Raw genomic sequence first — 15,215 nt, forward strand, 5'->3', positions numbered from 1 at the left:
GTACACCATTATCGACCGGGGAGAGCAAGAGCACTGAACAGCGCTGAACAGCACCTCACCCTCGAACTTGAGGCCCCTCTTTCTCTCTCTTCCTCTTCCTCTTGCTCTGTTTCTGGCACTCTGTGAGAGACTGCGACCAGCAGGCTGCTGCTGCTGCTGCTGCTTTCATCTCGTGCTCCAAATCATGGTACTGGGGAAACTTCGTCGTCGGTACGTACCCGGCTACCATGAACCATCTCTACCTACCTTACCTTACAATGCCTGGGCCAAGCACCATGCAAGTTGCACGGAAACCTGCTCCCACTTCGCTGCTCCGGCGGCGGCCAGCCCGACCGGTACCTTGTCCCCTCCACTACATCCAACCGTAACACGCTTGTCTCTTTTAAGAGAGGGTCTTCTTGCGGCCTGCCATGGGGCCATAGGCCATGGCTTGTGTCGTCGGCCGACTTTGGGGGGGATGGGGGGAAGAGCTGCGTGGTGTGCGGGCAGTAAGATTGGCGTATCCGTACCGATAGGCAGACCGCACTTAGCTTGCGAAAAGAACCGAGAAACTCTACGGAGTAACTAGCCATCTCTCTATTTTCGCATTCGAAGCGACGAGCAGCAATAGCCAATTTGGGCAGTTCGCAAGATTTGGCACCATGTGGACAAGAGGCTCCAGAGTAAAGAAAAAACACAAATACCCGCCGCCGTCGGCCCTTCTCACTCAAAGGGCGCGATACAAAGTGGTGTCATAGAACCTCGAGGGGTCTCCTACCCAGTAACTGTAGCAGAAACCGTTTGCCAAATGGAGTATTCCGGTGCGGAAACCCTACCTAATCTCACCTAGTCCACCTCCACTGGCACAACATCCTCCGTCCAGACGTACGCAGTACACACTACCTACACAGTAGAGAGGTTGGAGCCACTGGCGTATCGATCGCTAGTGCATTGCGTCGCCCATTTGGAGAGGAAAACCCCAAAAAGAGGGAGCCTTGGGTCTATCTTCTGAGGCCTTCTAGCACCTCCATTGCATAGCCATTGGAATCCATACCTAAGACGAGAATTGCGACCTGACGGCGGCGGCGGCGGTTTCGAATGGCGTGTTCGGGCCTAACGAGCAAGAGAGACAGAGACATTCTAGCTCGCCGACCAGAAACATTGAATACCAACCGCCCTGTGCCATCAGTGCCGGATCCATTGTCAGGAACTTATCGGCTCACCCGCTTCACATTCGTCGTCCGTCTTGTCTGGCGACATTTCTAGCTTTCGGTGAGCCACGCCGCGATGACAATTCATCCAACGGCCAAGACGGTCTTTGCAGCTAGCACGTCCGAAGATCGGATCCAAACTGTACCTGGCCTAGATTTCACGACGGCTCTCCAGCCTTGTCGCCCAAAGGTCCCCAGGGCCTCCCATTTGAGCCCCGATCGGTTCCGTTGGACACATGCCCACTATCGAACGGCTTCCTCGGATTCCGTCGTGGGTAGGCCACGCGAAATTGAGATATTCTTGTCTTTTCACCGCTTTCGAATTGGCTGGCTTGGAGAGATGGAATTGGGCATGAGAAAGAGAGCGGCGACGGCGCGCGCACACACACGCACACACGCGGGTACATACACCTCCATGTTGCGACTGAATGGCGGCGTCCATCATGGTCGTTCCAATCATCGGACCTGGTTCCGGTCGCCCAATCCCACAGGATGCCGCTACTGAACTGCCGTTGTCAATCTTTTTCCCCGATTGCTATATTCCGCCTTTCGGAATGCAGGCTCATGAAGGTTGGCGCATACGGCACCCCTGGTCACAATTTGTCTACAAGTCGCAGTCTCTTGCCATTGAACGTTAGTAGATGTGAGCCCAGCAACAGCACCACGGCCGGCCGACCGACCGTACAAGGCCAAAAATTTGGGGGTGTTTGTCTTCTCCCTGGTTGCCGAGTCTTATGTCGGCATCCTGTCTCACTTTTTCAGCTTCGCGGCACGCCCTTCTGACCGAGCCAACTTTGATTCAGCGCGGTCAGCGTCTTATTCGCAGAAACATTCGCTCTCTCGGTGCGGCGTGTTGACCTCCGCCAGATAGGTACGGTATGCACAATCGACCGAATGCCTGTCCTTGGCTGCCTGCCCAGCGAACCCGAGATCGCCGCTGTCAACGCGTCCTGTACCGGATTTCGCAGGTGTCTGCAAGTTTGCGTAGGTGTGTGTGTGTGTGTGTGTGTGTGTGTGTGTGTGTGTGTGTGTGTGTGTGTGTGTGTGTGTATGCGTGTCTATGTTGCTTCTCGTCCATTGTTTCTTCTTTGCTTTTTTCCCCTGGTCTTTTCTTATTCCGTGGTGCGCCTCCTCCTGCTTCGGTGTGTAGGAGAACTCTCGGGTTGCGGTGTGAGAACTTGAGATGCGCACAGGTACTGAAGGGCAATGCGCCGGCATTCTCTCTGACATGCGTGGCGGGCTTCTCGAAGGTCCATGGAACTCTTCTGTCTGGGTTCTGCATTGCATCGGGCGTTCGCATTTTTTTTCTAGCCTCTCGTCGTTCCAGGGTCATGTCCGAGGACACCACCATCGCGATGAGTCTGGCGCATCGTCGAAGAGGCGAGAAGGGAAAACGAAGCATGGGCTGTCGCCGAGCTGGATTGCGATTCACAGGGTTTCCAGGCTGGCGGGATTGTGGCGTTTCGGGGGGGGGGGGGGGGGGGGGGGGCCCCCCCTTTTTTGGGTGGGGGGGGGGGGGGGGGGGGGGGGGGGGGGGGGGGGGGGGGGTGGGGGGGTGGGGGGGGGGGTGGGGGGGGGGGGGGGGGGGGGGGGGGGGGGGGGGGGGGGGGGGGGGGGGGGGGGGGGGGGGGGCTCCTTCCCCTTTTTCGAGAATGGGAAGTCTGCTGATGTGTCTGAGGTTGATCTGTTGGTTCTCATCTCCCCGCGCCCAAAAAGTCTCACTCTACCTGCCTACTGGGTTCAGTGATGAGTACTTTGTAGATGTTTCCAGCTGTCAATTAGTTCTTGTGTTCCCCCAATCGCGGGGCAAAAGACCCGTCTGGCTCTGGCGGCCCTCCCTCGTTGTTCCTTCTTCTCCCTGAGGTGGCCCTGCCACATTTGCTTCTCATTCTTCCCCAGCCTGATCGTCCGGCGTCGTGAATTCCAGCAGTTTGGTCGTACAAGGCGTCTCGTGCCGGCCTCCCGAAGCTGTTCGCATTTTTGTTCATGAGATGTGGTTGCTTGCGAGTTATGTCATAGGCGTTCGGTTGTTGGTTGATGAGGGGGTTCGGACACGGCGAAAGGCGTCGAGAACGTCAACAAAGCAAAGAGGGTATCCGGAATCAGCGATTTTATGAGTTATTTCGGGGTGGGCTTAGCAATGCCGGCCCGGGGGTGATGAACCCCTGATGAATGCCGTCTCGTCGGCGCAATATCCAGTTCGGACCTCTGTTATGTCAATTCTGACTCAGAAAGCCAGCCGTTGTATGTTTCGTTTCCTCTGTGAGTTCCTTCGGGAGGATACCTAATAGACCAATGAGGCCGGAATCCCCAGAAGAAGAAAAAACAGGGCCTGCAGCAGACCCTGCTTGTAAGACCCGGCGCTGTGCCTGGCATGCGCCGGGCACCCTTCCCTCATCCTCGAAAGCCTCGAAGCTCCAGCTGGTTAGGGTGTCGGGGTGTTAGGGCAGGGCGGGCCAGCTGAGAGCAATGGGGGGGGAGGAGTGAGAGTGAGGAGGAGGGGGGGGAAGGGGAGGGGGAGAGCGGTCAGGCGGTGGGAAACGGCGGAAATCTCTCCGGATTCTGAGAACGAGGTACCGGAACTGCTGAGGTACCTCGACCAGGTCCAGTACTCCAGCGCCTCCTTGACCCAAATCCAGGCGATACATGCGCTAGCAGCCTAATGACGACCGCTTTTTCTTCCGAATCAACGAATCACTGGCTCAACCGGTGCTTTGCGGATCTCGCTCCGTAGTGCACCACAGTACAAGTGCCAGGGCCAGTGACTTGGCATTTCCGGGCTTATGGTCTGAGTGTGGTGTCGGCTGCGGGAGAGACAGTGAGACTCCAGAGACCCTGGACAAGTGCGAATCCTTCAGACTGGGACTGTCAGCGGTCATTCCGTCGCGTACGGAATTTCCGTACAGAATTTCCGTACAACTCCCAGCAATGGACATCATGTACATCATCGCGCATCTAGAACCTTGTATGTCTCTGACGAAAGAAAATTGATATTGAGCCATGTTTGGCGACGTTCCTGTACAATGCAGTAGGAGTGCACGTATGCTCAAGCAGAGCTCTCTATTCGTAGCTGTATCGGTTGTTGCGAAAGAAAGAAAAAACTGGTCGTAAATGCCTCGACCCGGGGTATCGAATCGTCCCAAATCCAACAGAGAACTCGATCAGTGGAGTCAATCAATCGGCCCGTCCGGGACCGTGGTAAATGCTGTTATGTTTGTTCTCGCCGTACATATTCTCAGGCGACACTTTCAGGGTCTGCCTCTGCCGCTGGGTCTGCGTCTGGTACTGCCCCCACCAGCTCTTCGAGTCCTCCGACCTCCGTTGGTCCGTTAATGCCGTCCGGAGGAAGGGCCCACGCGGGCATCGGACTGGTGTAGCTCCAAGCCCCTCCGGCATCTTCGTAACGGAGGCTGTGAAGCCAGAGCGAAAGCTCGTGCTCGCCGGGGTCTGTGTAGAGCGGCGTATCGCAAACGTCGCAAAGCTCTCCTGACAGCTTTTCAGCCCTTCTCTTCTGGTACAGGTCCACCAGTTCGTCGTGATAGGCCACAGCGTCGGCGATATCTTGTTTGCCCATCCTTTCTAGGCGTGACATGATGTCTTCGTCCGTGTTCTCGACTGCATCCGAGTCGTTGCATCCCAAGTTAATTCCCCAAACTCTTTGGTTCGCATACAAGGGGTCGTTCTCAATGGGATGCCCAACAAATTGCAGATGCACGCGGATCTGATGTGTTCTGCCAGTCAAGGGCAGGCAGCGAACGATTGAGTAGCCCTCTTTCTTGATCCAAGGCCGGCGTTCCTCGTCCGCAAGTCGTTCCGCACTCTTTGGCTCAGCTGCCTCCGAGTCATTCAGAGTGTCCGGCGGGTAGTAGGCCAGACGTTTGAAGACGGTACGGGCCGACTTTCCGTTGGCTCGCACGCGGTTGAGGCCTAGTCGCGGGGATATTTGGAGGATAGGCTGATCGCAGACAATTTCGCCATCAGGAAACTTTCCAGCAACGCGCGCCAAATATTCTTTGCGGACCGTATGAGCTCTAATTTGAGCAGTGAGCTTCACTGCTGCCTGTGGTGTCTTGGCGACGAAAAGAATTCCACTGGTGAGGCGGTCCAGGCGATGGCACGGGTAGGGCAGGAAATGCTCGCCTCGCTCAGACTTCATGATCTCGATAAGTGTGTTGTACTTGTATCTACCAGCAGGGTGTACCGGTACGCCGGATGGCTTATTGACAACGATCATCTCGTCATCTTCATGAATGACACGAATCGGCTCGCCTGTGACAGGGGGCTCATGGCGATGAATTGTGTGATTCACAAGGTCTCCATTCTTGACCAGATGATCCGGGCCGACTGCCTTTCCGTTGACAACGATGGCTCCGGTTTCCATGGCATACCGGTAGTACTCTAGGGTGCGGTCCCTGAATTCATCCTCAAAAATGTCGATCAGCTTCCGACCGCGCCAGCGTTGCTTGGCCCAGGTGTGGTAGGTAAAGTGATAAGGAGCAACTCTACGGAGACCGTCCTCGAAGAAGTAAGGCCGAGGCCACATGTCGCCGGTAGGCGTTGTCAAGACTTCAGGCAGCTCATTGGAAGCTTCAGACGGTTGGGCATCCGGTAGCTTGGCTGGTTCAGCAGCGGGAGCAGCAGCCGACGGCGGGGCCGCAGCCGACGTCGGTGCCATTTGATCAGAAGCCATGGCAGGCATAAGAGATTCCCGTCGGAATGGCAGCCTTGCCAAGGACCAAACTGAACGCAAGAGGGTAGCCAGGATTGATCAGGTAGTCAAGTTGTGAGGCGTGGTGTGCGATGGTGTAACAATAAGTGGCGTATTGTGGAACTGTGCGAAACTTCGACTAGTCGTAAGTAAGTAGTGTTTGAGAAAGTCGCTTGCTACTTGCCTCGAGGAGCCTGGATATCAACTACTGCTAACAAACTTTGCATGTGTAGTGAAAGGTATCTCGAAAGAGTCACAAATTCTTGGCGGTCAGGCATGGCAGAACTTTGCTGGAGTTGGATTTTGGCGGGCGAGATCGGGAAAGGTGGATCAGCAGAAGCGTGATTGGTCACTGGAAAGACCTTGTGTAGTTACATAATCTCAGCTAGAGCCTACCATTTTCCGGCTCAGGTAATCAGCACCCCTGGGCAGGTATTCCGGCTCTGAACCAGATAGGTCTGCCGACATTGGTGATTGGCTCCTGTTAAGTTGGCGGCAACATGACATTCTGCCTCGGCTCAGCTAGGAACTCTACTGTGCTGCAAGTCAACTGCGGCAATCAAAAGTCTCAACAATTTCTCCACAACTCTTAGTGGGAAGCTACGAAGGCTTCTTCATCGAAAGGTTTAAAGTCACGAGCTGAACCACAACTCAATCGAGAAAAGTGCCGATAAGGCAATGCGCGTTTACCAGTGACGTCTGACTGAGCATCCTCCATCTCTTGTCCCTCCCTTGTGTTTCTGAGCCAATACTACCCCAGCAAGGGCCAGTACCTTCGGCATCACCGCCTACAACGTGCTCCAAATATCCGATCTCTCTCCATCATCTCACAAAGCACCGCCATGGCCAGCAACAAGCAGTTAAAGCAGCGTCGAAGGGGGGACTACGGGTACATCCTAGACTACCGGACACGATGGTGAGTTTACCTCCATCCCGCCATGGTTATCACAAGCTGTCATTGCGGCTTCCCTTTCTACCTACTCCTCGGTGCCTTTCATCCTCCCTGCTATACCTCAAAACGGAGGGACCGAGCCCATTCCTCGCAAAGCTTCAAGGGGGGGCTTGTCCGTGCTGCAAGCGGACGCCCTCCCTCCTATCCTTTCTTTCGCCAACCTCTCACGCCTATGGTGCAAAGGCGAGGGCGCTCTTCGCAGCGTATCAGCAGCCGTCCATCTTCTCATCATTATCATCCCCTCACACTTCGCTTTCATTCGTCTGCGCTTTTGCTGCTTGGGCAGAGATTGACAAGGTTTCTTAGGGCCGATAATGATATGTATCAGCACATGAACAATAGCGTCTACAACTTCCTGTATGCTTCTGTCGATCAAGCTAATGTCCGCGCGGCGTCCAGCTAAGAAACTGCAGATACGACTCCGTGGTCAACGCCTACCTGATCGAGCACTGCGGCCTATCTCCCTTACGTTCTGATCAGTACGGCCTTGTCGTACACTCACACAGCGACTACTTTGCTTCGATTGCGTACCCCGCAGTCGCTCAATTAGCGCTGCGAGTGAACAAGTTGGGGAAGTCAAGCGTCACCTACGAAATTGCCTTGTTTGAAAAGGGAGTGGACGAGGTGAGAGCAGTCGGGGAGTTTACCCACGTCTTTGTCGAGAGATCTACCGGTCGTCCAACCGCATCCGGAATGGAGGACGAAATGCGGAGGGGTCTACAGCGACTTCTGATGGTGGATGGTAGGGGAAACAAGCTCTAAATTGAACTCTATCACCCACCCACTTGTACCGTGGAGCTTATCTCCTAACAAATTCCTCTACCAGTTTACAGCTGCAAGCTCAGCTTTTGGATTGCGCCATCCTGCTCACCACTCGTGAAGATCTTCTCGAGGAACTCCAAGTCCGCCAGCGCCTCCTCAGCTGATTGCAGGGGGTTGGGTGTCCCAGCAGCCAAACCTTCAGCCCAGGCCTTGACCTCCTCCTTTACACCACTCGTCTGTTCAAAATGAGTTGTTGTTGCCTCGCCGTCAAAGGGCCTGACGGTGAGATCGTGACTCGACAAGGTCACACTGCCGTTCTCGCCCGCCACGTGGAAGTCGAAGGCACTCAGGGTTGAGCCAACACTGACGGCGAAGGAACCAGTGGCGCCCTGCTTGGTCTTGACGACGGCATTAATGGTGTCAATGGGCGGCAGGTGCTCCCGGGTCAAGTCCGAGAAGGCGGCAACCGAGGCCGGCGCCGCGTCCTTGCCGAGCAGAAGGCGAAGGGCGGCGGCGAAGTGGACGCCGCCGTCGAGGAGGAATCCACCCTGGTAGTCGGGCTTCTTGCGCCACGCAGTCTCAATGTATTTGCCGCCCAGTTTCACGAAGAAGAAGACCCTCACGTTGAAGCCGATAACTTTGCCCAGCTTCCGCACCTCGTCTCTTGCCGTAGTGTACCGGGGCTGGAAGCGGTAGTTCTCGGCCACGGCGAAGGTCACGCCCTTTTCAGCGGACACCTTTTCATAGTACTTAATCAGCTCCTGCGCACGGGCAATGTCTGCGGCGATAGGCTTCTCGGCTAAGACGTGCTTTCCTGCAGCGAGAGCTTGCTTAATGTAATCGGGCTGGTTCAGGATGGGCAGGGCTAAGATGAGAGCCTGGATATCATCACGGGCCAAGAGATCTTTGAAGGACTTGCCCTCGCCCGCGTCGTCAGAGTACAGGTCAGGTGAAGCTGACTTGGTGACGAGCTTAGCCGTGTCCTGGGCGGACTTGAGAGAGCGAGAGAAGATGGCCTTCAGGGTGAGGTTGTCGTTTGCTTCCACAGCAGGCTGTTTGGACAGTCAGTGACCACGAGACCCGCGGCTTCCGCGGACGGGCAATATCAGCTAGGTAGTCGCCTTACCAAATGCTCTTCCTTGGCAAAGATGCCTCCTCCAACAATGGCTACTCCGATGGGGGCCATGGTTTCTCAGATATATCGTTCAAGATTGGATGCGAGCCGTGCGGAAGGCCTGAGTCAAGCAACTGTAAGGCAAGGTGTATATAAATAGAAAAGTACAAGATAACTTTCCGAACTGAGGTGAAGGGAAGAGGTATAGAGAGAGAGAGAGAGAGAGAGAGGGATAAGGATCCAAATGATTTATTTGTTCCAATTGAGTTGGACGGTCTTCCAGACAATTCGTTATTTGTCCATGAAGGCGTGTTGTGCAGTAGCCAGGCACGCAAGCAATGCCATCATCAGCTTTCTCCTCCAATACCTGGGGAGCTTCGTGATGGTAGTGGGGTTTTGTTGGCGGGGTCGGAGAGCCCTGTGGCACAACCGTCTCTCAGCAAATTGATGGAGATGATGAGACACTATCTAAGGCTCGAGGAGAACACAGCCGGTTCTGTTAGCATATTAATCACAACACCCCGCTCGGGAGTAAGAGCCTTACTCTTTTGGGAAAGTATAGCAGTTGAGTAGTTGGGGACCTGAGTTCCTGCCAAACGCCCTGCACCGGAAGGTACAGACGGGAATGATCTTTTGATGAGGTCGGATGAATCCAATGGAAGGCAGGCACCCAATACAGATGATGCTACAGTTTGGGTGTTTCCAAGTATCATGTGCGGTAGGTGTGATTTTTGCGAGGAAAGAGTCTACTGGCTAGGTACTCAAAGAACTGCTCGTGATCATAGATACATAAATCATCTCATACAACTTGGCTACGCATGTTTGCTCATATAACTCATCTCCTGATTTGCTTCCTTCCTGCCGCATTCCGGATCTGCATCCCCGGTTTTCGGCTCCGCTTAACTACCGTTCTTTTCATACCGTACCGGAGGCGGTGCTTTCTGATTCAGCCTCGTCGTCGCTGCTACTGTCGTCCAGTCGGTCGATGGCTCGTTGGCACTCCTTCTCCCACTTACTCAATCCAACAATGACCCATTCCAACGCCCCGACCAGATACAATGCAACACATTGTCCGATCCACAAGCCGGCGAGACCCCAGCCATGAAAGGCGAGGTAGATGCCGGCGGGGAGAGCTCCACCGTAGTAGCTGACGAGGTTCACCACAGCCCCGACCCACTGACGGCCCATGCCTCGAAGGGCACCACCACACGATCCGTTCAGGCCGTCTGCTATCTGGAAGAGTGCGACGTACGGCATCACTTCGCCAACGAGCTGCACCACCCGCTCGTCGTCATTAAAGATCTTGCCAAACACATCCTTCGTCGCCATAAGCATAGTAAGAACCACACTTCCGAGTATCACGGACAAGATTGCTGCCGAGTGTGCTGCTATCGCCGCGTCCCGAGGCCGCTGCGCTCCCAGCAAATTTCCTAGTCTTGCCGATGCTGCTACCCCAAGACCGAAGGGAATGGTGTTGATAATTTGGTCCGCCGTCATGATGACAGACTGGGCCGCCAACGGAATAGTGCCAAGTCTCCCGGCAGCCAGGGCCACAATCTCGAAGGCCCACCACTCAGTGCCAACATGAACGACTCCAAGAAGTGCAAGCTTGGAAAAGGGCCCAATATTTCTGATGGCTCTCCGAAGCTCCAGACCACCCCAGCATTCCTTGCCGCGGACGAAGACTGCATAGGCAACTAGAAGGAGAAACGATACCCAGTACGAGATGCCTGTGGCCAAGGGAGCACCGTACAAGCCGAGGCCGAAAGTGTGGATGAACAAATAGTTGAGCCCGGCGTTCATCGGAGATGTAATTAACAGCACATACGTGCCTGGGCGGTAAATCGCTGTCACATTTACGTCAGTGCCGTCGTCTATTTCCCTCCGTCCTTGACTTTCTCGAGGTGACACTGAGGGGCCCTGACTTACCTTGGGCCTGCAAATACTTCTTCATGGCCTCGAACCACACGTATCCCAACCCGCCCGGGATCAGGCATCGCAAAAACGCCGAGCTTTGCACGCAGATGAACTCTTCTTGGCCCAGCGCCCGGAACACCGGTTCGGAAAACCACCAGAGCACTGCCACCACAGCATAAAATGCCGACAAGACAAGGATGCCTCTCTGCAAAAGGATGCCCAAGTCGTGCTTGTTCGAAGATCCCGTGAAGCTACTCGACGCAAGAGTGTCGAGCGCTGTCGTACCACCGAGGGCAATGAGCCAAGCTGTCGCCATGGCGAACATGTAGCTGAAGGCTGCGGTGGCGAGTGCTTCCGGGCTCAGTCTGCCAACAATAAGAACGCTGATGGTTTGCAGGCTGTTCTGCAGCGTGTACGCCAGGATAACCGGGACAGCGGCTTTGGCCAGCAAGAGTATTTCGGCCAGCCATAGCCGGACTGCGTGGGGTTCTTCCGACTTGACCGCCGGGGGCTTCGGTAGCAATGCCGTAGTCTCGGACCGGGAAGACATGGAGGGCGGGCCCAGTGTGTCGGCCGAGGACGTGTCCGACATTGTGGTTCTTACTCGGATTGCGACCGCTTTCTATCAAGCTCGATGTCACTCCGGAAGCGGTGGTTGTGGAAAGTCCACCCGACTGTCCAAACCGATTTCCGGATGTCGATAGGAGTGACTGCAAACGCGAGTCAAGGGACGAAGCAGATGAGACAATCCGAGGCTAGTTGTGCACCCATGCACCAACGTGTTTGCTGGCGAATTTCGAAAAATTTAAGGGAGGGAGCGAAGGTTCAGACGATCAGATGTCAAACAATAAAACGAAAAGGACAGCGGGAAACGGCTCAGCATTGTATACGGCATTTTTCAAAACTCCATCTTGCGACCCCTCCCCATCCCACGCTGGTATCGAAAGTTCAGACACAAGATAGCTGACAAGAGCTATTTGCCACGCGCAATTGGGCCAAGTTTGTAACTCCAACGACGGACAATTGACTTTGCTCACCTCTCGCGAGGCATGCCTGGTTCTCATCGCGCGGGGAGAACCCCTCAATCGATGGGCAAAGATTGGACAGCGATTAGTCTGCATTTCGGCCGACATGAATTTCTTTCCACGCTTGCGAGGGTCTACGTGGGCGAGAAGGACGTTAGACAGCGGACCGTTGACTCTGAGTGGCTGCATCGATTATCGCACGGCAACTGGCCCATCCGAACTGACGCAATGGATGAGGTCGGATTTCTCGAAGGAGCAAGCGGCTTACATGGTGCGCAGTTGCTGCGACTCTGCCCTACTTATTGTCTGGGAACGCGGCGGCCACCTTGATGAGATACCAAGAGATTCGGTAGCCCAATCTGCCAGAAATGCGAATCGTGCATACACTGCATTCTTCAGCGCGCTAAGCCAAGAAGAGGAGCCGAAGCTCAACCAATGCAGATTCTCTTATCTCGCATCTTATCCGTGGACCGAGGACAGCAACGGCTTACCTAAGGAACAATGGCTTAAGGCACTGGTAGTTAGTTTGGCAGTCTGGTACCGGCACCGGCCCTGGCAACGACGGGCAAGGTTGGCAAAGGCTTCGGTGAACATGTAGCGGGAAACGGCCGACACCGGTATCGGGTCCAGCTTTGCCGGCCGAGTGGAGGTAGGGGGGGCAGATGAAAAAAAAAAAGAATGATAAAAAAGGGCTGACGGGAAGAGGGGGGGGGGGGGGCGTTGTCTTATCGGCAAGTCGCATTGCTTCCAATCCACGAGTATGTCGTACGGGATATCATCGCTTCACGCCAGCACTGACTGGTTCCCTAGGCACTTTGCTGTGCTGGAGGACTTGTCGAGGTCAGAGCGTGCAAGTACCCATTGGAGCCATCTCAATTCACGCCCATCTCAATATCTTCGCCGCAGCGAAAGACCGGCGGCCGACCTCATGACCGACGAGACTGTGGGCATGAGAGGAGTAAGGGGGAAAACAAATCTTCAACTTGCATTGGTACAATACGAGAGTGGACATGGAACAAATGGAGCAGCCCCAGAAGACACTCTAGAAGAACCTTGGTCCAAAAGAGGGAAAAATCGAGACCATCTTCAGAATATCAAAGCGCAATGGTCAACCGCCAGGCGAGTTCGACAAACTTGGGTAAAGGCACGAGAGCACCAGGGTCAATGGTCAAGGATTGATGGGCGCCACCATCTTGGACTAACATTGACATTCTCGCACAGAGTATCAACGACGATCAAGCTTTAGACACGGAACCTTCTTGAAAACAGCCGGAATAGTCTTAGCTACTGAAATAGAAGCTATCCAGCATAGCTGTAACGACGGTTGCGGCCAATGGACGGCACGCGCACGACTAACGGGACTCGATGCCATGTGCTTTTCATGAGTCGAACTGGCCAGGAACAACGGCTTAATCTCATGCAACACGAGGCGACTTGAGTTGACTTCAACTTTAGATTTGAGCCAACCTGATTTCATATCGTCACTACTGCATTAATTGAGTCGAGCAAATGGCGAATGCGGCAACGGACTCAGGTTCAGCGATGGACAGGCCGGATACTTCGTACGGGATACATTCGAATGCCTTACTTGGTGCAAGGTCGAGTCCTCTTTTCACAGAACGCATAACGGCGTCATAAAGATCTCATGGTTACGGGTGAGAACCAACGCATTCTGCAGGGCCAAAGTTAAAGTCTAAATATACGAACCCCGTCCCCTGCCCGGTCAGCGCGCGCGAAGCCCGTCAAGTCAGCCCGCCCGCCCACTGAGCGACATTGAGAGGGTGCCATTTTCTCATCGCATCTTGGACGGCAATCACACGAGGAAGATTCCCTGCCACCGCGGTGGCCGCAAGGTACAGATCAGAAGTTCAGCACGCCAAAGAAAAACGGAGTCTGATCTGACACAGGACGTGGCAGCCTTCTTCGAGTACCTTCATCCATTCTTTGATTGGGAAAGGAATTCGTTCGAAACACGCCGTGGAACGTGGCTCTAAACTCTAAACCTTTCGTCGGGGAACCCTTTCGCCCGCCCCCCTTCTACTGCTGCCTACGTCCGGGACTGGGCTTCGAACAAAGTGAACACGGCCTGTTCCCCTTCGACCAACGTTGGACATTGCAAGGTACCGGATGCAATGTCTGTACCTGTGTTCTCCAGTGTACGGATACATTGCGACAACTCTTCTTTCTCAGTCTCTCCCGCACCACCTTGGTGAGCAGACGTCGTATAGTCACCCCTACGCACCATATCCATGAGGAACCACTTCCTTCACTTTGCTCTTCCTTGCTCGTGGGACATCGCATTGCATACACCACCTGACGCAGTACAGCTACATGGCACGATTGCTTCCAGAGTTCCACACCACATGTTTTTCTCGCTCTCTTTCGCTCTTTTTGCCTTTGCATCCTTGATATTTACCCTTCGCTGTTCCTACGATCTGCATAGTATATCCCATCATACACCCTCCTCCTCACCTCCTCTTGCTGTTTTCCCGTTGTTGAAGCTCCCATATGCGTCAAATCGAACTCGGGCTCTCCTGGCAGAGAATCATTTTGGCGGACGTTCGGGATCGACACCGCCAATGCCTCTAGGCTGTCTCCTGCGGATATCTCCTGAACTCTTTTTCGGCTTCAGAGTTTTGACGTCACCTCCGGACGACGGAAGAGGAAACAGAACTGCGGGTGCGGTAATTCCGCTAGAACGGTTACACTTCAGCATCCAACCGTCAGAAGGACCCAGCCCAGCCCAGCCGCTGCCCCGGCACAAGGTGCGGATGCTACGTATGGACGGGTTCGGGAGTGCTTCCTCTCCACTTGCCAACCACCGTCCCGAATCCGCCAGTCAGACGGAGGATGCGTGTCTCACTTCCGCATACGGGGCTTGTGATATCCGTGGTTGAACTGGAGTTTGCCATCCATTCTTCCGTTCTACCGTTTGTCGGTCAGCCAGAACCGGCCCTTTGCAGTACCGATACCACTTCAGACGCAGGTAGGCAACCTCGCTTCGACAGATAGCGTATCCGTACGAGCATATCGTTTCCCGGGGAAGCGGTCGAACGGGAAATAGGGCGTACAAACGGTTTAGGGTTCTTCAGTGCAGCTTCTGGCACGTCCACGTGGCTTCCGGCAAAGTGAACGGACAACCGCCCGGCATCGCACTTCTCTGTGACTTCTCTCTTTCAGCATGGTCGCCCGTTTCATGGGGGCCTCGAACGCTGGCCATCCCGGCCGTGGCGAGTTACATGTTGCCGTCAAAAACGTGGGCAGCGTTGTATCAACCACAAGAGTGTCAGGAAAGAAATAGTCTGCTGGGCGCCCGCTGCTGGGACGGTTCCGCAAACTGGAACACAATACACACCCTGCTATGGGGGAGAGGAGCAGCAGGAGGAGGGGACTTTGCATCGTCACCCACTCTTTAGAGTTCGAGGCCGCAGCATTACAGCAGGCCAGCCTCTCCCCCAGTACCCTCCCTCGTTCCCACCCTCTCGATGCTCGCGCGTCTTAATCCTGGTCTTTCGTCGAACTCTGCCAGCGGAAGGTGCAAGCGCTT

General features: G+C 54.8%; 7 protein-coding genes across 7 annotated transcripts; 2 read left to right on the plus strand and 5 right to left on the minus strand.

Moving 5' to 3' along the window:
• Positions 1 to 1,948: 1,948 nt before the first annotated feature.
• CABS01_01500 (uncharacterized protein) lies at positions 1,949 to 2,592 on the minus strand (the record flags this gene model as incomplete). The annotated part of the gene is made up of 2 exons (XM_060534880.1): positions 1,949 to 2,198; positions 2,243 to 2,592. 2 exons carry the CDS (start codon positions 2,590 to 2,592, stop codon positions 1,949 to 1,951), a joined length of 600 nt encoding a protein of 199 aa, XP_060398069.1.
• Positions 2,593 to 4,425: 1,833 nt separating this feature from the next.
• CABS01_01501 (RluA family pseudouridine synthase) lies at positions 4,426 to 5,880 on the minus strand (the record flags this gene model as incomplete). Its single annotated transcript, XM_060534881.1, has 1 exon — positions 4,426 to 5,880. The coding sequence occupies one exon, from the start codon at positions 5,878 to 5,880 to the stop codon at positions 4,426 to 4,428; it is 1,455 nt and encodes a 484-aa protein (XP_060398070.1).
• Positions 5,881 to 6,740: 860 nt separating this feature from the next.
• CABS01_01502 (thioesterase superfamily protein) lies at positions 6,741 to 7,612 on the plus strand (the record flags this gene model as incomplete). The annotated part of the gene is made up of 3 exons (XM_060534882.1): positions 6,741 to 6,814; positions 7,157 to 7,207; positions 7,264 to 7,612. The coding sequence occupies 3 exons, from the start codon at positions 6,741 to 6,743 to the stop codon at positions 7,610 to 7,612; spliced, it is 474 nt and encodes a 157-aa protein (XP_060398071.1).
• A 65-nt stretch (positions 7,613 to 7,677) lies between these two features.
• On the minus strand, positions 7,678 to 8,798 carry CABS01_01503 (oxidoreductase; the record flags this gene model as incomplete). Its single annotated transcript, XM_060534883.1, has 2 exons — positions 7,678 to 8,664; positions 8,739 to 8,798. The coding sequence occupies 2 exons, from the start codon at positions 8,796 to 8,798 to the stop codon at positions 7,678 to 7,680; spliced, it is 1,047 nt and encodes a 348-aa protein (XP_060398072.1).
• An 843-nt stretch (positions 8,799 to 9,641) lies between these two features.
• CABS01_01504 (MATE efflux family protein) lies at positions 9,642 to 11,235 on the minus strand (the record flags this gene model as incomplete). The annotated part of the gene is made up of 2 exons (XM_060534884.1): positions 9,642 to 10,573; positions 10,656 to 11,235. 2 exons carry the CDS (start codon positions 11,233 to 11,235, stop codon positions 9,642 to 9,644), a joined length of 1,512 nt encoding a protein of 503 aa, XP_060398073.1.
• Positions 11,236 to 12,428: 1,193 nt separating this feature from the next.
• On the plus strand, positions 12,429 to 12,931 carry CABS01_01505 (uncharacterized protein; the record flags this gene model as incomplete). Its single annotated transcript, XM_060534885.1, has 2 exons — positions 12,429 to 12,626; positions 12,890 to 12,931. The coding sequence occupies 2 exons, from the start codon at positions 12,429 to 12,431 to the stop codon at positions 12,929 to 12,931; spliced, it is 240 nt and encodes a 79-aa protein (XP_060398074.1).
• Positions 12,932 to 14,746: 1,815 nt separating this feature from the next.
• Positions 14,747 to 15,067, minus strand: CABS01_01506 (uncharacterized protein; the record flags this gene model as incomplete). Its single annotated transcript, XM_060534886.1, has 1 exon — positions 14,747 to 15,067. One exon carries the CDS (start codon positions 15,065 to 15,067, stop codon positions 14,747 to 14,749), a length of 321 nt encoding a protein of 106 aa, XP_060398075.1.
• Positions 15,068 to 15,215: the final 148 nt, after the last annotated feature.

Source organism: Colletotrichum abscissum (assembly GCF_030869225.1).
Source record: "Colletotrichum abscissum strain IMI 504890 chromosome Unknown Scaffold_3.1, whole genome shotgun sequence".
In the NCBI taxonomy this organism is placed as follows: domain Eukaryota; kingdom Fungi; phylum Ascomycota; class Sordariomycetes; order Glomerellales; family Glomerellaceae; genus Colletotrichum; species Colletotrichum abscissum.